This window comes from Marmota flaviventris, chromosome 12 (assembly GCF_047511675.1).
Source record: "Marmota flaviventris isolate mMarFla1 chromosome 12, mMarFla1.hap1, whole genome shotgun sequence".
NCBI lineage: Eukaryota > Metazoa > Chordata > Mammalia > Rodentia > Sciuridae > Marmota > Marmota flaviventris.
This window is the reverse complement of record NC_092509.1, coordinates 10,504,801-10,526,745: the sequence shown is the minus strand read 5'-3', so window position 1 is coordinate 10,526,745 and position 21,945 is coordinate 10,504,801. Positions and strand designations below refer to the sequence as shown.

Below are 21,945 nucleotides of genomic sequence, written 5' to 3'. Positions count from 1 at the left end.
GGCACGCCATGAAGGTGGCTTGAGAACGGCAAGCATGGGGTCCGTCTGCCCAACGCACTCCTCCACTGAGCTGGGTGCAAAGTGCCCATCCATGAGACTGGGGTCGGCCACTGAGGCCTAGGTGCTGTGGAGGAGACCCGCAGTGACACGGCAAGGCCTGGTCTGTGGTGCACTTGAAGGGCGCAGGGAGTGTGCTCAGCACTGCCCTCTGCACAGCATCCTGGTACCCCTGCTTCCCCTGTCATGAGGGGACAAGCTGTGGGGCAGCCCAGCCTGGGTAATGCCAGCATTCACGGGAGCTGCAGCCACTTTCTGGCCAGGAGGCCAGCCAGAGTCCATAGCAGCTCCAAAGCTGACCCACAGCTGGATCCAGTCGCAGCTGGGCATGGGCTGGAGGCACCCATAGGTGGAGATGTCAGCCTGCTCACCCAGCTAGGCCTCAAACACCTGGGGCACCTCCCACTTCCTCCCAGTGAGTTGTAGTGAGTGGGTGGATGGAAGGCAGCGGCTTCCAAGAAGACATCCACCTTCCCACCCCAGACCCTTTGGAGGGAGCAGGACCTAGGGCCACCTGCTTTTGCACTTCTGGGTCCCTGTCCAGAATCCAGTGCGACAGACTGGATTTCTGTTATGTTCAGCCACCACCTTGGTGGCCACTTGTGCAGGCAGACCCCAGGGATGCAGACTGGCTCCCCGGGAACCTGGAGCTTCCCTGAGGTATGCTCAGTCTGCGCGGCAGGGGGAAAGCAGCTCTTCCCAGCAGGAAGCACCACTATATTTTAAACCGTCAACAGATGAAAGAAAGGTGAGCTGCAGACAACACTCTGCAACCACCAGCTTCCTGCAGGAAAGTCCTCCTTCCTAGGCCCCAGGACTGTCACTACCCAAGGCCACCCTCTGCAGAGGTGGACACAGGGAGGGTAGGAAGCCTAACAGGTGGTCAGCTGGTCTGGAACTACCTTGCCTGGGTCTCCAAACAATGACCCACCTTGGTTCCCCACCTGTGAGATGGAGACAACATGCCTGGGCTGGGGCTGTACCCCACCTCCTGCTCTAAGGCTAGTGAGAAAGATAGAACAGGGGGCTGGGGACTTGGGGTCCACTGGGGAGATGCTGGCTGGGAGCCCCCTGCCCACCAGCGCCAGCCTACTAGGTGGGCAACATCCCCTGCCTACCAGCGCCAGCCTACCAGGAGGGTGACTCCCCCCTGCCCACCAGCGCCAGCCTACCAGGAGGGCGACTCGCTGGCCTGCAGAAGGCACCTTCTGATGTTGGTTCGGGACAGAGCTCCCATGCCCAGGGAGGTGCCCTATAAGGGAGCTGCAGGGGAGCCGTGCTACCCAGGGCGAGGTAACTCATGGAGGACAGGATGGCGCAGGCTTGCAGCAGACACTCCTTTATTTGGGATATCTCCTCCTCCTCCGGCTCTGGCTCCTGACAGGTCCAGAGACCAGTGAGAGCAGTGGTGCTGGGTCCCTGTCCATGAGCAGACAGTGTGTCCACTGGTGCAGCCCCATGCAGTCCCAGCACCCAGCCAGCCTGGGACACAGCTGGGCCCCACCTATGCATGAGCTCGAACCCTGCTTTAGAATCAGCTCTTCCACGCTAAGATTTGCAATAAAAATAAAATCATCTGATCTGTAAACTACAGTAAAAAGTTTCAAATGTCTTAAAAACTCATCCATACAATGGAAAAAGGCCTTTGTTCTTTTTGGGTAAAAGGAGATCCAAAGGTGCTGAGGTGGGCACGAGCGTTGCTGGGCAATGCTGGATACGCGCCTCTGCTGTGAACAGAGCCGCTTTCTTCCCTTGGGCCACCAGGACGCTATGGCTGCTCCGTGGCTGCCTGGTCCTTGGCAGCGGCCACCAGCTCTGCAAGGGCTGTGAAGCTCTTGATGCTGCTTGTCTGCAGGCCCATCTTTTGTATCTGCAAAGACATGAGAATGAGTCATCGTCCTGTGGCTTAGCCAGACTCGAAGAGACCCGCATGAGAAGCCACCGAACACCCGACCAAGTCAGAAGAGGGCAGTGCCCTGAGCACCTGCAGGAACCTTCTTCTCCTTTGGAAAAAAGGGTCAACTTACTGCAGAACTTCATGTTTTTGGGTTAAACCCTCTGCATTCTAAGAAGCCAATATGTTACCTAATCTCAGCCCTTCAAATCAGACGGATGAGCGCAAGGGCCTCTTTTAAGGACTTAAAAAAAAAAAAAAAAAGTTCTCAGAGGAAATTCACAACTAAAAAAATACATGAATTGTTCTCTAAGTGGAGAATTTCCAAACAAGTACTGACCTGAGCTCTTGCTTTATCCATGCAGCCTTTTCTTGGGTCCTTGTGATGGACAAAACACACTGGTGCTGACCTACTGTGGTGACTATAGCCACTGAGTGCCCATTAGGGCCTGTTTTTGTTCAAGAATAATGTGTGTGCACAGAATGGGAAGGAAAGGCTGTGCAGTACTTGGCACCTCACGGCTGGCCTGGCACTGGACCGTGGGAGCCTGTCCCTGCCTTCCCCACCTGTTTCCCTTTTGCTTATTTACTCTCCATGTCTCTACAGCAAACTTTTTGCTTCTCTTATGACATGCAACAGGCAATGGGCTTTGCAGGAGACATCCGGAAGCTCAGAACAGAAACTTGGGTTCCAGGAGGGCCTGGGCAGGAACATGTGGCTTGCCTCACTCCCCCTCTCGGGCAGAATTCTTGTTTGAGGAGCAATTGCTCGGGGAAAATCTGGACAGGGGCCATCTGGACACCTGCCAGCTTGAGGATGCTGAGGATGAGACTGCCTCACAGAAGGGCCACGCCAGCCTCATCACCCAGGAGGGAAGCAAGCAGCTGTATCAGCTCACTTCCTGCATCCATGGGAGAGCACTGCTGTGCTCTCTGTGGCCACTGGTAAGCACGTTAGGGCCAGCTGTGCAGCACAGTCCCTCCCAGGCACGGAAGGCATGGTAATCGCACGTGTGACCCCACAGCTACCACCACAGCCAGCCATCAATGGAAACTCTCGGCACTCTCTTGCCTCCTCTCTCTCCTGCTCCGGGTACAAACCCCTTACCAGAGAGCAGCCTGGACCCTACTTTCCTCTCCTAAGCCATGGGATTGATGTCTTGGCCTCAGCAACAGCACCCGAGGCAACGCCAGATCCCTGTTGGGTCCTGGGACCCGAGTTTGGGCTGCTGGTGCTGAGGTGGCTCCCAGTACCTGCTCGCCCAGGTACTCCACGTCCAAGGCCAGCTGCAGCCGGATCTTGTCGTCATCACTCATGCCACTGCTGGGGCCCACAGGGCTGGCTGCGGCGATCTTTCTGGCCTGCTTCAGCCTCTTCAGACTCGCCTCCATCTTCCTCACGGAGCTTAGGACATCTGACACAGTCTCACAGTACCTGGCCAGACACAGGTACCAGTGAAACTAACATTCAGAACCCTTGTGGCCGACTCTGAACAAAGATGTTCTTAAGATAAAATTCATTTCCAATAAGACCCAACTGTGGTAAATGCTGTCTCTGAAGACAGTGGGAAGGGTCTGGCACAGCATCTCCCCAGAACTGAACTGTTGGGACTCTAGGCTGAACGCCAGGAGAGACTGACAGGCCCTATGCCTTCTCATACCCAGTGGACACCTACAGTGCGACCACAGCCAAACAACAAAGGTCATTCCAAACCCTGAAGGGAACATCTCATCTTCCAAAGTGTAAGATTCCTAGAATTTTAAGTAAAATTCTGTCCTCCAAATACTCTGCATATAATTTTTAAATCATAAGCAAGTTACATTTCTAAATTCTGTAAGCTGGTCATTTGGCATTTGGAATACATTTGCCCACAAAAACATTCTACATCATTGTTATGTTCTAAACTAATCCATTTATGGCTGCTTGACGCATAAGAACTGAACATAACATACTGCAAAAATTAATGCTTAAAACAGTTAAACAAAATTGATAATGAAACATTTTTGCTTTTTCGTTTTTTGGTGGAGTGCTGGGGATGGAACCCGGGGCTTTGTGCATGCTGGCAAGTGCTCTTTGGCTGGGCTATCCCAGCTTCAAATGATACCCTTTAGTGTGACTTGGCACCAGGGTTCGAGAAGCAGACTTAATTAGATGAAGAGGCACTCAAGGGCTGGGGACTTCAGAAACTGCCATGCCAGCTGTAGGGAGCTTCTAAATGTGTGCGTCCTCCTTTAGGTCACAGGGCTTTCATGTGTATGAACTCAAGTGGCATGACTGGAGCTGTGCTGGAGGGACAGAGCTGAGGACAGGGAGGGCCTGAACAGGGCAGAGGGGCAACAAACAGTAGCACAGACAGTGCCCGGGACATGAGGCTCACGGAACACAGGCCAGCTTGATGGTGGTCTGAGTGGAAGAAGGTGGCCCTGAGCTGAGAGCGAAGAGGGCGAAAGGGTGTGGCTGATGTGCCCAGGGGCAGGCAGGTGCTGTGGTGGGCCCACTACAGGTCCATGCACAGCCTGGGAATGCCCAGGGGCCTCTTCCAGGGGCTCTTCAGAGGGCGCACCTGTGAGTGCTCTCGGAAAGTGCTCCTTCCAGCCACTGCTGTACCAGTGAGGGTCTGAGCTTGTCCTTGTGTCCACTCTGGAGCTGGTGAAATGGCTTCAGTGCACTCTCCACGTAAGCAGAAGCTGTGGTAGGGACCTCCTGCAATAATGTCGACAGGACGCGTTCCAGGTCGGAGTGTACACAACCACTGTCCTCCCAGACACTAACGGCAGAGGTCCACAGAAAGATCTGGGGCAGGAGGGCAGCCAAGAGTGCAGGCCCACACCTCGGACTCTGTTCCCTGGAGCAGTAGCTCCCCATATTGTCCGTCTATAATATCCTGCTAATTCTGTTTAATTCAGGATCTGCTTCTACAGGTGGGGTGGAGCTGAATTCTGGCCACCAGGGGGCATCAGTCTGGCTCATCAACAGACCAGAGCTTGAGAATCAAGCATGGGTGAATGACCAGCCTATAACCCTTCCTAGCTTTGGTTTCTCCACCCATCAACATGCCAGTCACAGAAGGAGCAGTGAGTCTGTGTAAAGTGCTCATCCTCACACCAAGGGAACACACCCCAACAGCCCACAGGGCAGAAAGGGAGCTGGTGCAGCACTGGGAGGAAAGCAAGCCGGTCTCTCTACTTCCAAGGGGGCATCAGGTCAGAGGAAGGTGCAGACTGGAAGTGCTCTACTAGGAACGGCAATCCCAGCCCACGTCCCAGATGGACTGTGGAGAAGACTGTCCTAACTAATGCCAGCTCTGCCACAGGGACCCACAAGCACCCCCAATAGCATGCCAGACAGATGGCTGTGCAGCAACAGACAGGGCCCACCTAGTACAGTCAAGGCCCTACATTCCACAACCCTCGTGGCTCTAGGAAGTGAACCAGGAGACATTAAATTAAGTCTGAAATCTAACTTTACAACTGGGAAGAAAAAGAAAATCAGAGAATTATGTGAGCTCTACTAAGAATAAGACGAGAACAAACATTAAACATGGGAGAGTGGGCATTCAGGGGGAGCGCTCAACACTGAATCCCACATCTGCTCTAGGACGTGACCATGAGCAGCAGCAGCATGCGCTGCCTTCTAGCCTACAAATGTCTGTTTTTCCTTTTCCTTTCTTTTTATTTTGTGGTGCTTGGATGAAATGCAGGGCCTGCCCAGGCAAGTGCTCATCCCACGTAGCCCTGACATACTTTTTAACGCAGTTTGTCTGAACTTATTCAGGAGAAGGACAGGAGAAAGTAGGTACCTCCAGGACAAGAAGGCAGCAAAGTATTTTGTAAGTCCAAGTAGTTTGTAATACATGACATGTTTAAGTAGGATTTTAAAAATATTAAGATGCTTTCTTTTGAAAGGAAGCAAGAAAGTGCACTCTATCCCAGCTACCACCCACCTCAGCTGCAGTGTCAGGGCCTCTGCCCTCCAGCCTGGCTCTGAATGGTTGGATGGAGCTATCTTGCCCTCTTCTCCAGCCCCCTCAGTAAGCTTCCCACTTCAGAGTTCTTTTTGGTGAATGACACTAACCTTATTGGTTCTTCGGTAGAGCCGGGGCACCTCTAGGGCACCCTTCAGGTAACTGAAGCAAGACTCGCTCAGGTCCTGGATGACCCTGCTGCTCAGGGCAGGCACGCAGGCTGACAAGGAGCTCCGGGAGTCCTCCAGGGCAGCTGCAGAGGCAGGAAGGCAGGACTGGTCACTCTGCTTGGGCCCAGAGGTGAACTTGGTTTTAAAGACGATCATAGTATGCAGTGTGTACTACAGTAAACCAAATCAATTAGCATTAAACACAAGATCTTAGGGGTCAAACCCACAGAGCAGAGCGACCAAGGATTTACAACTAGAAAAGAAAATGCTGATTCACACATGTCCCGTAGTCTCTGAAACTTTACCTCAAATTATTTCTTATTCAAAGATTTGCCGAGTCTGAAGATCATTTTTACCTGAGATAGAAGAGAAATTCTCAAAGCCAATCATTTCCAGTTTTGGCTTAATTGTCTCCAAGAGCTCTGGAAGCTGGAACATAGATACCGCATGCTCAGTCACTCCTTGTAAACCAAGGCAGCGGCAATTCTACTTGCATCTACGAAGCTGGAACATTGTTAATGGGTAGTGAAACTAAAATCAGGACTCTTAGTGCTGTTTGTCAAGGGAACATGAGGCTCAGTGCTGTCAAGAAGAACTGATGGCATGGGGAGCCCACGGGCTCACAGCCACCCGCAGGCCCAGGGAATGGGTGGAAACCTTCCATTTTCTGGCTATCCGTGACACCAAGAAAGCCCACTGTAAACAGCAATGCTCGAGACACACAAATGCACCAATTCAAGCACATAAAGCCTTAAACTCAGGGAAAGCAGAATCATGCACTCTAACTTCAGCCTGTAAAGTTCTTCAATTATAAAAAGCAAAAGCTATGGGAACTATATAGAGAAAACAGAGAAATTTTGATATGTCAACACTTTCAAATATTACAGAAAACATCTGGGTAAGTGAACTAAAAATAGCTAAGAGTTGTGCCAGAGCAGACATGAGCTAACCAACCAAAGCAGCACGACTCTGCTCAGCATACCCCTGCTGAGGAGGGGCAGAGGTGCAGGCTCCCATGGTGCCAGGGGCACTGCTGAGCAGGAGGCACACTGGCAGAAGCCTCCATGGAGATGACCTGTCAAGGACGGCTGGGGAGTCACGGGACAGGCGAGATGCACCAGACCTTGGCGGGATACCTGGGGCCCCACAGTTCCAAGGACCACAAGGACACAGAAGCCTGCCTTTGGCACCAGCCTCTTTCTGAGAAACCTGCGACTCTTCAGGGATCGGCTTACCTGCTCCTGAAGCCTGTCTAGGTCTGCAACCACATACACCAGCTGAGTACTGGAAATGGACTCCATTGGCTTCTCCTCTGAAGGTCCCCTTCCTTGGTCTTCATTACCTCCTTGAGAGGCAGAAGGGTCTTTGCTACCAGCTACCAAAGGCTTTTTGATCTCCTTGGCACTTTCATTAGATATGGGCCTGCGAGAAAGCTGGACAAGAGTTCCAGTGGTTACATGCTTGCAGGCTGGCGAGACACAGGAGTGTCCATACACATGTAAGTCAGCAAGGAACGCCAGCTGTGTGCAGCAAAGATGGACTAAGGCAAGAACTCCGTACCATCTCTGAGACAGTGACAAGCAGGGCTTGCACACAGGGGACAACTAGCTCCCTGTGTCTGACACTGAGGGCAGCAGACAGAGAGCCCTGCAGGGACCTAGCAAGGCCAGCACTTGGCACTCAAGGGCCATGCTCTGTGGCTGCCACACATCTACAGACAGCCTGAAGCTTGCGGTACTTCACACACCTGGCCATCTGAGCAGGGGAACGGTGCCCATGAAAAGGAAAGACTGCTCCCCTTTTCATTTCAACTTCCAAATACCAAGTGTATTTTGATTTCTAATCATTTTCATTAAAATGAACATGTTTTAATTCAGGCCCTGTGAAGATTTCTGGTTTTGAGAGAGAGAGTGGACTGGTCAGTGTGGGGCTCTTCAGTAAGAAAACACAGAGCGTGGGACACCACACACCCAAGGGGCAGCTGCCGGAGCAGAATGTAAGGCAGTCAGCTGCGAGCGAGAAGCCAGCTTGCTGCCATCCACGCACGCCACAGGGCGTGAAAGGTCTCTGACCCTCACCTGTCCTGGGTACAGATGAGACGCATGGCACTTACCTCACTGGCAAAGACGGAAAAGCGTGCCAGAATCTGCAGAGTGAGTCTCCAGAGGCGATGGACCAGCAAGGGCAGGAACAGCTCGTCCGACCAACACCTGAGCAGGCTGCTCCACGTTCTATGGGAAGCCAAGAGGCAAAACGGACTCCCAGCTGGGGACGGAGCAGAGACTCGGGCTCAGTCAGCTGTAGCTGCCGATGCTGGGCCCTCCGGGCGAAGGGCGTGGCGTGTGCGAGTGTGGCACAGCGAGCCCAGAACTCACGCGTGCACGCTCACGCACAATAACACAGGCGTGGCCTTCCGAGGGCTGCCAGGGAAGACAGGAGGACCCCGCGGCTCGTCTTCCTGTCTTCACGCACTTGGCCCCACACCCCAGGCATGTGGGTGAAGAAGCAACGCCCAGCACCTGGGATGCTGCTCCTCACACACTGTGGGCCACCTCAGACCAGCTCTAGGGCACCCCTCCAGGCCAAGGGCTGCTGGATCTGTCCTACCTGCTCTGTCCACTCCTCTCCTCCTGTCTCAGCAGTTCCCAGAGAGGAGTCACTTACACACAACCACCTCTGACAAGGAAAGACTGAAACTAGGTGGAGGCCAATAGGGCAGGGGGACTGACAGTGGACACAGCTGCCCCAATGAGAGCAGGCACTGACATCCAGGAACCCAGAACCCATACACCATCCTTTAGTGGTCACCAAGAAAAACATGACGAAACTGGCGAGCCATCAGACACGCACACATGTTCTGAAGTCTGCACACCTATGATGGTCACCTCCGGTGTCCACCCTGGGGCTGGAGGCCGAGCGCATGCTCCCACAGGGTCACTCTTGGGGTCCTATATGTGGCCACCCTAAGCCAGGAAGAAGCCAGACTGCAGCAGCCTGAGCCCCTGGACTGCAGCCCTAATGTGCTATGTCCAGCACCAAGAAGGACTCTGCTTCCTGTCTGCAAGCACCTTCGACCCTCTCCATGCAGCAGCTCCATGAACCAAAAGATGTGGTTTCTTTTGCCTTATTGGAAAAAAAGTTGGATAGTGGTGGTGGGGGCAGTGTCCTGAGTGACAGGAAAAGGTCAGAGTGCTCTTTGGACCAAGGCCTAGCTGAGAGGTGGGCGTGGCTAGGGGGACACCTGTTGCTCCAGTTCTAAGAGTTTACCTGGTGCTTCTTCCAGCCCACGAGTGAGTGCTGCTTCCAAGGATCCTGCCACCTCTCTGAACCTGTGAGGAGCAACACCCAAGTCAGCCCGAGGCACCCCCGACCCGTCTTCCTCTCCCCAGGCAGCAGGGCTTCCTTGCGTGCTGAGGGAAAGGCCAAACACCTGAGGCAGAGGGTGCAGCAGAGGGAGATGGGCCACTGTCCTACTCCATCCTCTGCCCCGGCCACAGAGGAGGGCATGGGAAGGAAGCTGGCCTGGGGTCTGCCCATCAGAGCCCAGCGTTCCTTCCCACTATCAGAAAAAGGCTGATCTTTGCTCAGTTTGGCTCCCAGGACACTTGTACCTTCCACAACCAACTCTGCCTCCCAACAGGAACCTTCTGACGCCAGAGGCAGCTGCCAGCTGGGTGCGTGCTCAGCAGCAGTCACGCTCGGGGGAAGGTGCCTGCGGTGTGGGGCACTGACCGTATCTGGAAGTAGACCGGCAGGTTCCACTTGCTGTTGAAGCTGTGGTAGGCAGGGTGCGCTCGCAGCCGTTTCACACTGGCCTGCGACCCACACTGTCGCTCAAACCTTCTTAGGAAGTCCATGCTGGTGGTGTACTTCTAGAAAGAACAAGGGGGTCAGTGCAGCGGCTCAGCCGTACTGGGCACACTCTGGAAAATGTTGGAGGGGAAAGGGTCCCGCACAGCAGTCCTGAGCCATGCCCAGGGCTAACGTGGCCATGTCCAGGGGAAACTCCAACACACAGTCCTATGTCCAGAACTGGATAACGACAGTGCTCTCACCCCACCAGCACCTGAACAGACAGACGGTCCATTAAGTGATCCAACTCGTCACTGAGCAGCCACCTGGCTCTCACAGATGGGAAGTGGGAACTGCTCCAGGAGGAGCACAGCCGACAGCGGGCACTACCGTAAGCCACCCAGCTGCCTGTCCAGGCCGCCACCATCACCACTACCACCACCAATAGCAGGTGATGCCTCTTCTACTGGGCTCTGACAAAGCTAGGGGCAGGACCCAGCCAGTCAGCAGATGCCTTCTCGGGGCTCTCTATGCATGAATCCCCGTGCCCTGAACCACGCAGGCTGACATCTGCCCACACAGGGATTGTAGGCCAGCAGAAGCTACAGGTTATCATTTCTTTCACCTAGATTTGGGCAGCATTCTGTGTCCCTAAGGGTGGGCTAGGTGTGTGGGGTTGGGACACAGGAGGCCACTGTGGAGTAAGGCTCTATCTCTACATTCAATGGCCACCAGAGGGACAAGGGCACTTCCCTTTCCTTAAGAAACACTGCTTTAAGGCCCACAGCTGAAAGTACTTCTTGAAGCCGACAGACACTTGTGGAAACTAAGCCCACCAGCACCCAGCACTGGCCTAGACTTCTGCCAAGTTCTCTCAGAAGGTTCATGGCTGAGCTGCTGCACTTCCTGAGCCAACCTGGTCACCATGACCTGAGGAGCACAGTGGAACGCAGAGCACCTCACACCACTCCTGCGTGAGCCACCCGCACTCTGCTCACGCCATCTAACTTAGGAAGCCCTACTTTTTTTTTTTTTTTTTTTAAAACATCTTTATTTATTTTTATGTGGTGCTGAGGATCGAACCCAGCACCCCACACATGCCAGGCGAGCGCACTACCGCTTGAGCCACATCCCCAGCCCCGGAAGCCCTACTTTTTAACATCACAGAAGTTGTCCTCTGTCAAAAGCAACACAAGCAAGCATGCGACTCAGCATCCTGTAACATGAGGCCATTAGCCCAGAGGGTCACATCCTGACAAGAAGGCTGTGCTGCACTGTGTCTCAGCCGCCACCATCAAGCCTCCAGGCCCAGGCTCCGTCCGCTCACCTCGTGCCTCTTCGTGCACCTTGCATTAGTGAGGGGAGTAAGCAGGCAGATCAGAAGAGAAGCAAACAAATTCCAGAAATTATGGCAACTACAACTGGAAACTCAAAGCACAGACGCATCTGATGAAAGACCCAGTAAAACGAAAGACAAGTCCCGAGGAATCCTGAGCACGCGCACCCACATGGAAAGGGAGGGAAGCAGCTTTGCAGGCAGGTGCTGGAGGAATGGCAGGAAAGCGCAGCTCGAGAGGAGAGGGCCTGGAGAGAAACTGCAGAGGAGAGGTGCTGGCCTTCCACCGGAAGTCCAACAAGTCCCAGGTGAGGTAGAAGAAAAGTCCACGTGAGGCACTTCAGAGTGAACTAAGCACACCAGGCTCAGAGGATCTTCCACCAGCCAGGAAAAGGGCTCAGCCAGGGGGTCAGTGCATCCACAGCTGACTCGGTGGAGTCCACAGTCAGCACCATGTGTTGTCAAGTCCATGCTCAACAGAACCACTCTCCCCAACAGAAAAACAGAAGAATAACTCCCACACACGGCTGAGGGCTCACTGCAAACAAGGCCGTCACCTGCAAGCCTCACTGCAAGCCTCTGGCACGGGCTTCAGAAGAAAGGGAAGGGCCCAGGAAGGATGGGCTCACACCCAACAAGAGCAAGCAACAGAGCAAGGGGCCTGAGGCAGTTCTCAGAACACCACGGCCACCTGGGACCACGGACGCAACAGGAGAGCCAGCCTGGGTCCAAGAAGGCATGACTGGCATGAAAAGCAGTCAGGAGGAGGTAAAGACCTCTAACCAACTCAACTCGGTTAAGTGAAGAAGTGAGAGCCTGTCCATCTCCTACCAAGGTTACTCAACATATGCAGAGAAAGGACAGAACACCCCAAACAGCAGAAGCAAAATCAGAATAAAGGGAGAAAGCAGATACCCAAGTCTAAAACACAAAGGAGGCAGACCGGAAGAGACCTCACTGACGGCAGTGCTGCACACCACCAGCCACGTCTGAGACCAAGACCTCGCCCAGCAAGGACCCGACCAAGTTCCAGGGAGGCACAGGCACAGGCACAGGCACAGGAGGCCACGGCAGCAGTGGGCCACAGCAGAAACGATGTTTGCAGCCATGGCCAGGACCTTCTAAAAGATACCATGATTCTTAAAGAGGGAAAGGCAGAGCTTCATAATTTTTTTGGGAAAAAAAAAAATGTGTTTTAAGGTAAATGTCCATTCAGCAACTCAAGTTTTTGTTTTTAAGACCACAGAACCAAGAATGGAGAATAGAACATGCTGCCTGCTCCGAAGTCTCAGGCCAACACCTTCAAGAACCAGGATTGGAAATCACCTGGTGAAATGCGTCAGGGTCCCCAGGATTGAAGAGCGAGGGCAGCTTTTCCTCCAGTCCTTGTGCGATTTCTGGCCAGACGGAGTTCACTAAGAAGTCGTACCCGGGAACAGGGATGGCTCTCTCACTGTACGAAACAAGCGAGATTCAGTCAGGGCCCCACAGCTCCCACCGCCCAAGAGCAACTTCCACCCTGCAGCTTCTTCCAGGAGTCCCTCAGCCCCACACCCACTCCGACCTTCTTCATAAAGACCACGTGTGCCAGTTAGCTGTCCCCAGACTCGAGTTCCTACTTCACTTCTGGACCTCAATACTGCGTCGGCCCCGACGACTCTCCTGGATCCTGACTCTTATAGCAGGTGTCAAGGATGAGGCAGAACCACTGTGCCCACCTGGGACCACTTCCCTCTCCCACAGGCCACCACCATGAGCTTGTTTTGGGAAAGAGTGGTCTCCTGCCTTAGGAAAGAAAACTTTGAAGTCAATGGAACACCACAAACCCCAGGGCACTGCAAATTAAATTAATCCAGTGTCCTGAAGAAGACCTTTAATTCTAAAAGTCTGTGACACTGCAGGTGAGATTCCAATGGCAAAGCTTGAAGCAAAAACTCTCAATGGCCCAATGAGCTTGGTGTGTGTGTTTTGCTGTTTTTTAGCACTGGATATTGGATTTCTAATTCACAACCCTGGCACTGAGATAAAAGCAACACTTCAGAGCCAGTGGAGCCTGAGTTCAAATGGTGGGTCGTGGGCAGACCATCTCACTCCTGTGCTGTGGTTAGTCTTTAAAATGGGCATAGTAACAGCTGACTGCGCAGGGTCGCTGCAAGGACCAACATCTGTAAAGCATCCAGGATAGCATCCAGCACTCGGGAGGCACTGTCAGTCCTGCTGAAGGAAGACCTGAAAGCACCCCTGGCCCTACACACCCACTGCCCACCCCCGACTGCCATGCACTGAGCAAGACGCTCTACTTTAAGATAGTCTTCCTTCAAAATGTGAAGGGATAGATGGTCTCGTTTTGGCAAACCTGGGATCTTATAGCTAACTGCCATTTTGAGTCGGGACTCAGTGTTCTGCCAAGTACTAAACAACATCAGAACCTTGTCTTAGCTGTCCTCCTCAGCAGAACGCATCCAGACAGGAGGTCAGCACAGAAACTGCCTCCTGTCCAGGGGCAGCTTCCATAAGCCCATGCAGTTCATCAAGGTCCTGAAGAAGAACCACTGAGGACAAGGGAGGTGAAGGCAGGTGCCTGCTTCCCTCATGGCCAATGCCACGTGGGGGCGCTACAGACCCTTGAGCAGAATGAGAGACTGCTAGGCAGCTGGCTGTGAGCCACAGATACCATAACACAGTCACAACAAAGCCGACGTCAAGAGACAGGATCGCCTCATTCACACAGTAAACATCTAACTAAATCCCCCAAAGGAATGTTAAGACCTTGCAGGACTAACAGTGAACACAGGGACTAAGAAGAGCTAGTGTGTCACTGGGGAAGGTAAGTCCTGAACGCTGTAGGTGGTGTCAGTTTCCATGTTCTTGGGGGGAGATGGTGAAACAGAAGAGAATAGACAGGGAGGCAGCAGGCATGGGCAGTCTGAGGCCACGAGTGTGCTGGGGAAGGCCCAGGCCCTAGGGCCTGCACTTGAGATGCACAAGGGCCAAGGGGCCAGGAGATGCCTGGGACTCCTCAGCTTCTGCATGAGTCTGCCACACTGAAGCTGCAGAGACTGCCAACGCTGGGTATCTGACACATGGGGACCAAGGCTAGGCTGTTAAGTCTGACAACCGGCTGTTCACAACCATGGCTTCTTCAATTTCATATTGTCTTCTACTGGATGCCTACCCCAAATCCAAGCTCAACACAATCCTCACAAGTGGCACAACGAGGCCTCAATGCACTGGTGCAGTGGACACAGGATGGTGCTGGAGAGGCCAAGCAGAGCATGAGAACTTGACCATAGATACTTTTTTTGTTGTTTTTAAGAAACATAAATTTGAGATGCCTGTCCATGAAAACCCTCAGGGACTGCCCTTCACCACTGAGCTCAGCAGGCTTTGGTGAAGCACTCCTGGGCGGCTGCGGTCTTCAAGGCACTGTGTGAGGAGGGGTGGGCCCTGATGGCAGGGTGGCCTCTTGGAAGAGGGATGTCAGCCCACAGAAGCAAGGGCAAGGTCCCTGGAATCCAGGGTATGACTGATGTTGAACATCAGGACAAAGGAGGGTGTCCTGGAAGACAGGGAGTCTTAGCTGGGGCTTCACGAGCAGTGGGGATTCAGTGGGAAGGGCGGGCACCATGAGCACAGAAGGAGGGCTGGGGAAAGGGTGCAGTACTGTGTGGTGGAGCTCCACATGTGCAGGAGCTGCCAGTCCCGACCACGAGAAGCCTCCTCCACTGGGTCCAGGAGTGGGATCCTCCCCACCCAGCCTTCAGAAAGAAGGTCCAGTCTACAGATTGCAGGACTCCCAAAGGCTGGACCATGGCAACGGCTGGAGGACTGGCAGACTCTGGAAAGTACTGAGAAGTCCTGGAGACCAACTATACAGACAGAGGCTGAAGACGGCCTCCCCATCGGCATGAAAGTCATCAGCTGAACTGGTGTTCACACACTAGACCCCGGAATCAGAACTGCAGCAAGTGCAGAGGGGAAAGGGGACAGGCCCTGCTGCAGGGACTCAGCCATGCAGAGGGGAAAGGGGATAGGCCCTGTTGCAGGGACTCAGCCCTATTTCTAGCTTCACAGTGACTTCCTCCTCCGTGAACAAGGCTGAATATACTTGCCCCAGGGCACGGTGGCACGAGCCACCAAATGAGGACACTCCCGGGGACCCTGCTCCTGCAAGCCTGTCCTAGCAGCAGGCTGGGCGCAGCAGTTAGCAGGTGTGAGTCCGCAAGCCAAGGCGGGTTGAGGCAGGGCCCTCAGGTTACCTGGAAACAGCGCCACCTGTGACTTCCCGAAGGAGGCGGCAGTGGTGGGGGACAAACTCCAGGAGCTTATTATATATGACCTGAAGGCCATTGGGATGTGACTCAACAGAGTGTTCCACAATCACCTGGGAAAAAAGCATTTAAAAGTGTAAACTACATACTGCATATGAACAATTAAACAAAACACCTCAAAAACACGCCTCCTGCGCCAGAAAACAGGCCTGTTTCTAAACAGTAAACCCGGTCACACTCAAGGTCAGTTCCTAAGGCACAGCTGTGGCTTTAACCATGGGGCAATGTTGGCCAGGTGATGGGGCCAGGTGACAGGGACTGGCCTAAGCCAGGGAAGCCCCACATTTACCTGTTTCCTGCTGAACTTAAAAAGAAAATAATTTCTTTTAAGAAAAGCATTAAGCCAGAGCACAGGATCCCCTACAGCGCCTCACTGTCCTGCCCTGGCCTCTTCTGTTCTCCTTCAGCTCAGGGCAGGCTGTGAGCCAGAGGTGGGAGAAAGTGCATGTCACCATTTGAATACTGGCATGAGGCTGGGAGTCAGAATGAAAAACTCTTACCCTCAGGTCACTGAGCATGACCTCTGCTCATCCTGCACTTGCTGAGCAGAGAATGTTCAGTGAGAGGCAAGCTCCACACACTGTGGGTGGCCTGTCCCCTGCATTCCCTCCTATCTCCAATGAGGCCCCAACAGCAGTGGACCCAGGCAGTAGTGCACCTTGCTGTCGTACTATGGGAGTCCCTGCCTTGGGTCTTCCTCTCGCCTTCCTGGCTCAGCACACTCCCCCGTATTTGGGGGGCCCAAGTGTTACCTGCTCCCTGCACACCTGGGGGATCACCACTACCTCCCTGTCTCTGCCCTCTCCCATGCTCCAGTGCTGTCCTCAGCTTACCTGGGGCTTCCACCTGAGACCACTGGCTCAAACGCTGTCCAACCTGACGGGGGCATGACTGACTAACCACACCAGAGCTGAAGTGCATGATGATATCCCTTCCCAGTGAGGATGACCCCTCAGCTGTGGCATCACCAGAATACCACAGAGCGTGCTGGGGCACACTGATGTACAGACGGGACTGGCCTCCTCATGGCTGGCCTGCAGTGACAGGGCCCCTCCCAGGAAGACCTCTGGTGCACCGGCCTCCTCCCAGCCCCCAGCAGAGTGGCAGCAGAGAGCACTGCTCTCCATGTGCGCAGGGCGCACCTCATCTACGTACGGCTTCACCAGGACCTGGCCGACCAAGGCCTCAGCGTCCCGCGTCTTGTCGATGGTGGCGTAGGTCCGCAGGCAGTGCCTGATGACGTCCACATCGCAGGTCTGCAGCCCTTCCAGCAGGAGGCCCTCCAGAGACTGCTGCAGCACTGCTGTGATGCCTGCGATCCGCTGTGGGCAATGGCAGGACAGCCCCGTCAGAACCACTCCTATGCCTCCAGGGCACGCCACTGTGTCTGACCCCAAAGAGGATGTGTGACGCTTAAACACCGACATTTCCTGAGGCTGAGGCATAAGAACAAACTCCCCTTTGCCCTAGTCTCTCTGTGAGTCTATCTCTGGTTCACCAAAGAACGGAGACCTGGCCTGGGGCTCAGTGGCAGAGCACTTGCCTAGAATGTGTGAGGCACTGGGTTCCATCCTCAGCACCACAAAAAATAAACAAATAAGCCGGGCACAGTGGTGCACACCTATAACCCCAGCAGCTCTGGAGGCTGAGGCAGGAGAATGGCGAGTTCAAAGCCAGCCTCAGCAAAAGCAAGGTGCTAAGCAACTCAATGAGACCCTGTCCCTAAATGAAATACAAAATGGAGCTGGGGATGTGGCTCAGTGATCAAATGCCCCAGAGTTTAATCCCTAGTACCAAAAATAAAAATAAATTAATTAATAAAAAAACAAATAAAATAAAGGTATTGTGTCCATTTTTAGTTGTAACTAAAAAAATATTTAAAAAAGAAAAAAGAATATAGACCTAATTGCAGAATGAGAAAAGGTTGTTTTTCTCTAAAGCTGCAGAGCAAACAATTTTGATTAACATTACAGACTTAAAATCCAATCAAGGTCACCGGAAGAATTATAGCTCTCTTACAACATACATCAAATCACATAAAATTCAGAATCATTACTCTTGGAATGTAGGAAATGTGACTGAACTTTACACAAGATCTATAACATATGACACTTAGAAGAAAGGCCCCCAAACTCAAAACCGACAAGAAGTCAAGACTAGTTCCAAACCAGCACAGGCACATCCCCAGACTAACCAACCACCCTGCAGGGGCCAGGCTAGGGGCTGAGAGGCAGCCATGACTCACCGGCCTCACCATGTCCAGCAGAGGCATGCCCTTGCTTTGGACCGCATGGAACTGCAGCTGGTTGAACTCTGTGGCGATCCTCTCCAAGGTCTGTCCAGTCAGCAGGGGGCTGGGGATGATAAGCAGAGCCTGATGCCTGGGAAGGTACAGAAGAGCACCACAGACAGCAGTGTGCCACCACCCAGCTTGTCAGGTGGCTCCATGGGTATTCTGTCACAAGGTCAAAGCCAGGTTTCCCTGCCATCAGTCTGCTCTCTCTCTGGGCCACAGGACAGTGCATTATAGCTGGTCGCTGGTGGGCAACGAGTCCTGCACAGGCCGAGCATGAAGCCACAGGGCTGCGCAGCCCACGGAGGTGAACCTTTCCCAAGCTCCCCATTCCCAATCTCCATTCTCTCTCTCCCTCTCCTACCTTTTCCTCTCCTGTTCTCTACCTGCTCATTCTTCCCTCTTCTGAAATACCTCTAATATTTCTCAAATGCCAAAAGCTCATGTAATAGCTTACTTTAAAATTAAGTTATGCACAGCAGAAATAGCAATCGGGCTATCGGGCTATTTGCTCCGAGTCCTAAAGAGGACACTTATTGAGTCAGGCCGAATCTATCTGTGATAAATGCACTTCTGTCTCTAAACACACACTGGAGTGTCAACACCAATCAAGAGGAGGAAGCCAGCAAAGGAGAAATACAAAGGTACTTCCGCTGGACAAGTGGCAAGTGAGCAGAAACACACAGAAGATCCTGTCCAGACAGAGAGGAGGGGACCCCCTGCGGGAACGCTCGCCCATCACTAACATGCCCTGGCTGGGGACACCCTGCGGGAATGTTCGCCAGTCACTAACATGCCCTGGCTGCACCCTTCTCTATAGCTCAAGGCTTGCTGATGCCTCTGAAGGTGATCCAGAGCTAAAGGAGCTCAGATCTGCTGCATTAGGATGGACACTGCCAGGGAAGGTACAGGAGAGCACTCAGGGACCAGTGGGTGAGGTCTGGCAGCTCTCCTTAGGTACCACTGGTTCCACACTGCAGGTGTAACAAGGGAAGCCTGGCCTCATGTCAGGGGTCTTACAGTCTATTGAGAAAGCACACAACTTAGTCCATGGCTCCAACTCACAGAGAAGCTCCCTGGAGGCTGCTGGAAGCACAGAGCATCTGAGAGATAAGGGATGACCTCCTGGAGGAAGTAATCCTGCAGTCCAACCTATAAAAGGTAACTTTTTCAGTGTCTTGTTGGGACATTCACTATAGTCCCAACTGGGCCTGAGTTTAAAGACAGCAGGGGGACGACAGTATCCAAGGCAGGAGAGAGGAGTGAATTTTAAAAAACAAATCCATAGTGTTTCTGCAGTTAGCACAGTATCTTAAACAACCACCTCTCCACACCTTAAGCATGCTGTGAGCTAGATGTGGAAGACACAAAAAGAAAGTCAGGCAGACCACAGGGGGCAAAAGTGAAGGAAGCCTTGGAAGACAGACAGCCACAGGTAACTTGTGGAACGTACTTCACAGGGTTCACCATCAGGGAACCACGGTAGATCCAAACAGCGGTACAGAAATGGCCAAGAGGGGCTTAGGAGGTCAAAGGTGAGCTGCGACTGGACCAATCTGAAAAACCAGACAGGCAGCTTCGGAGTCAATGCATTAGAGAAGGTGAATGGCCAGCCAGGAGGCCAAGCCTGAAAGAGGCAGTGGGAGAGGGAGGCAAGAAGCAGACACCTCCAGGTCTGCAAGCGAGGCAGCCACACCCACTGCAGGACTGCCTAGTGTGCCAGAGAAGAGGAGAGGAGGGACAAAGGGAAAGTGAACCCCGAGGACTCTAAGCTGGGTCCTAGGGAAAGGAGGCACTGTTTCCTGAAACAAGAGAAGAAAGAGGAGAGTGTTTTACAGGTGGAGAGAGGTGGAGAAGGGTCACAAGTCCAGTTTTCAACAAGATCAATGCGAGGAGCCTGTAGAACAGACAGGAGACTCCAGTGGTTGGGCTGACCACGTCTAAGGATAGAGCAAAGAGCCCAGCTCTCCAGGGTGGTCAAGACCAGAACAGCAGGTAAAGGTACCCAGAGAGTGCAGACAAGGAGTATGGCCCTGAGGACTGACACCAGCAGAGCTGGCATCAAAGGGGACATGCAGCCTGGAGGAGGAATAGCTGGAATAGGCAAAGACAGAGGGCGGGCAGGGTGTGCCACGAGAGGGCACAGGTGGAGGGCTGTTACTGCAGTGGGAGGAGAACAGGTAGAGGAGCTAAAGACAACCAAGACGCCACTGACTTCTCAGTGCTAAGGTGACAACACAAGTGACACAAAGGGGCAGAAGCACCAGTATGGAGGCCTGCAGTCCCTGACCACTCCCTAGACACCCTGCCTGAGCAGGTGAGGCCTTGGAGCACACTTCCCTCCTCAGCCGAGAGGCAGGAGCCAGCTGTCCTAAGGCCCTCCACATCTGAGTCAAGGTTCCTGGAAGGCAAGAGCAGACCTTTACAGGACGACCAGTTCTATCTGGTCATGGTGGCCTCCCAGAAGCTCATCCCAGCTTTTTGGGGAAGGGCAGTGGCTGCCAACAGGATTGAGGGCCTGCGAGGTGCAGGCACCAGCCGGCTGCCCCCAAGCCTCAGGTGGCGCTCCAGCAGTGCAGCGTCACTCCACAGGTGGCACTCGGCCTGGCTGGTGTGCAGCACCAAGCTGTGTCCTCCCACTGCACCCAGAACCTTCCGGTGGGGATCCTGCTGGGGTCTGCAGGACCTATACCACTCATTCCTGAGTCACTCATCTGCCCACTGGCATGAAACTCAGAGTGGACGGTAAGACAGCGATGGTGTGATGAGGAAAAGGCTGTCTGTATCCAGCAAGGAGTTTCCACTTCAACATCTACACTTCAACCACAGTGTACTGTCCTGCTCCTAAACGACACAAGCATGCTGACCTGAGACACGTCAATGGCAATGCCTTGGCCTACTGAAAAAGGAGGGCTAAGATGAATGTGGTTTCCCCAGATCAGCAGGACTCCGCTAGTTCATGGGTGAGCAGCTCAGAGGTAAAACCTTCCACAGCAGCACACTGCCTGAGCCCCAGAAAGGCGGGCGGGAACCGCGCCCTGCAGCCTCCAGGCCCGTCAACTCTGGCACTCCACTTTTCTTGAGCTACTTTTAAAAATACTAGGCCAGGGCTGGGGTTGTGGCTCAGTGGTAGAGCGCTTGCCTAGCATGTGTGAGGCATTGGGTTCGATTCTCAGCACCACATATAAATAAATAAAATAAAGATCTATTGATAACTTTAAAAATATTAAAAGAAAAAAAATTAAAAAACAAAAAACACTAAGCTAGAGACTTGGATTTTCTTATGGGGTTTTCCCCTCAGAGGAAACGAATACTAACTCCAAAAAATCTCCAGCCTGGGTGTGAAGTATTTAGTAAAAATACTTACCTGCTTGCTTCTAGTGCAGATGTCTCTTTAGAACTTTGAGAATTTAGGATTTTTTCAATTTTCTCAACAGATCGAATAACTTGCATCAGCCTCAGCACACACATCTGTGAAAGTGAACATCAGGCAAAGAGAAAGTCATCAGCATGCTTCATCGCAACCACCGCATCTCCCCACGTAAGAGGAGGCAGAGAGCAGCGCCAACACAGGATACTCAGAGCCTCCACGTTTTCACAACTTCCATAGCACATCAAATTCCCTAGAGAGCAAGTCTTCACCTTGGCTTTCCAGAACCAGCACGTTTCACTATTCTTATTTTACAGTTAAACAAACACAACACGTCACTGCTTTCCCAAACCTGCATCCTTCTTCTTTTCTACTTTCCTTATCTTAAACAACCTTTCTTTTGGTGCTACATTCATTTTCCTGAGACCACTCTTCAGGTTTTGTTTTGATTCACAATCACCCGGATCCTCTTGAATTACACGAGCCTGCTGTACCCACACACTCAAAGGTCGATTCATTACAGACACCAAGAGATACAGTTATTCCTAAAGGAACGGGTGCTGGGCTGGGTGGCTCAGGGCAAACAGTGCCTAGCATGAGCATCCTAGCATGGTCCATTTTCAGCACCAAATTTTAAACAAACAAAAACCCAGCAGAACCATGGCTACTAAGCATCTGCTGGGAACACGCTGCTCCAGACACTGGGAACAGGAGCTCTCTTAGAGAGGTGCCACGTT

General features: G+C 52.9%; 1 protein-coding gene across 4 annotated transcripts in view; it reads right to left on the bottom strand.

The window, feature by feature from the left end:
- Positions 1 to 1,380: 1,380 nt before the first annotated feature.
- The window catches only part of Cog2 (component of oligomeric golgi complex 2), a 33,299-nt gene continuing 12,734 nt past the window's right edge, over positions 1,381 to 21,945 (bottom strand). Inside the window, exons 5-19 of one of the 4 annotated variants that reach the window (XM_071619807.1) lie at positions 21,206 to 21,309; positions 18,904 to 18,990; positions 17,791 to 17,899; positions 16,688 to 16,867; positions 15,474 to 15,598; positions 12,541 to 12,667; positions 9,819 to 9,958; positions 9,354 to 9,415; positions 8,200 to 8,351; positions 7,322 to 7,519; positions 6,443 to 6,515; positions 6,027 to 6,169; positions 4,516 to 4,655; positions 3,206 to 3,386; positions 1,381 to 1,927 (exon numbers count right to left, since the gene is read on the bottom strand). In XM_071619807.1, the coding sequence (XP_071475908.1) occupies positions 1,826 to 1,927; positions 3,206 to 3,386; positions 4,516 to 4,655; positions 6,027 to 6,169; positions 6,443 to 6,515; positions 7,322 to 7,519; positions 8,200 to 8,351; positions 9,354 to 9,415; positions 9,819 to 9,958; positions 12,541 to 12,667; positions 15,474 to 15,598; positions 16,688 to 16,867; positions 17,791 to 17,899; positions 18,904 to 18,990; positions 21,206 to 21,309 (1,923 nt within the window). In that variant the 3' untranslated portion in view covers positions 1,381 to 1,825. Of the gene's footprint in view, positions 1,928 to 3,205; positions 3,387 to 4,515; positions 4,656 to 6,026; positions 6,170 to 6,442; positions 6,516 to 7,321; positions 7,520 to 8,199; positions 8,352 to 9,353; positions 9,416 to 9,818; positions 9,959 to 12,540; positions 12,668 to 15,473; positions 15,599 to 16,687; positions 16,868 to 17,790; positions 17,927 to 18,903; positions 18,991 to 21,205; positions 21,310 to 21,945 lie in introns of all 4 variants that reach the window. The other 3 variants (XM_071619808.1, XM_027947967.2, XM_027947969.2) reach the window with 3 other exon arrangements.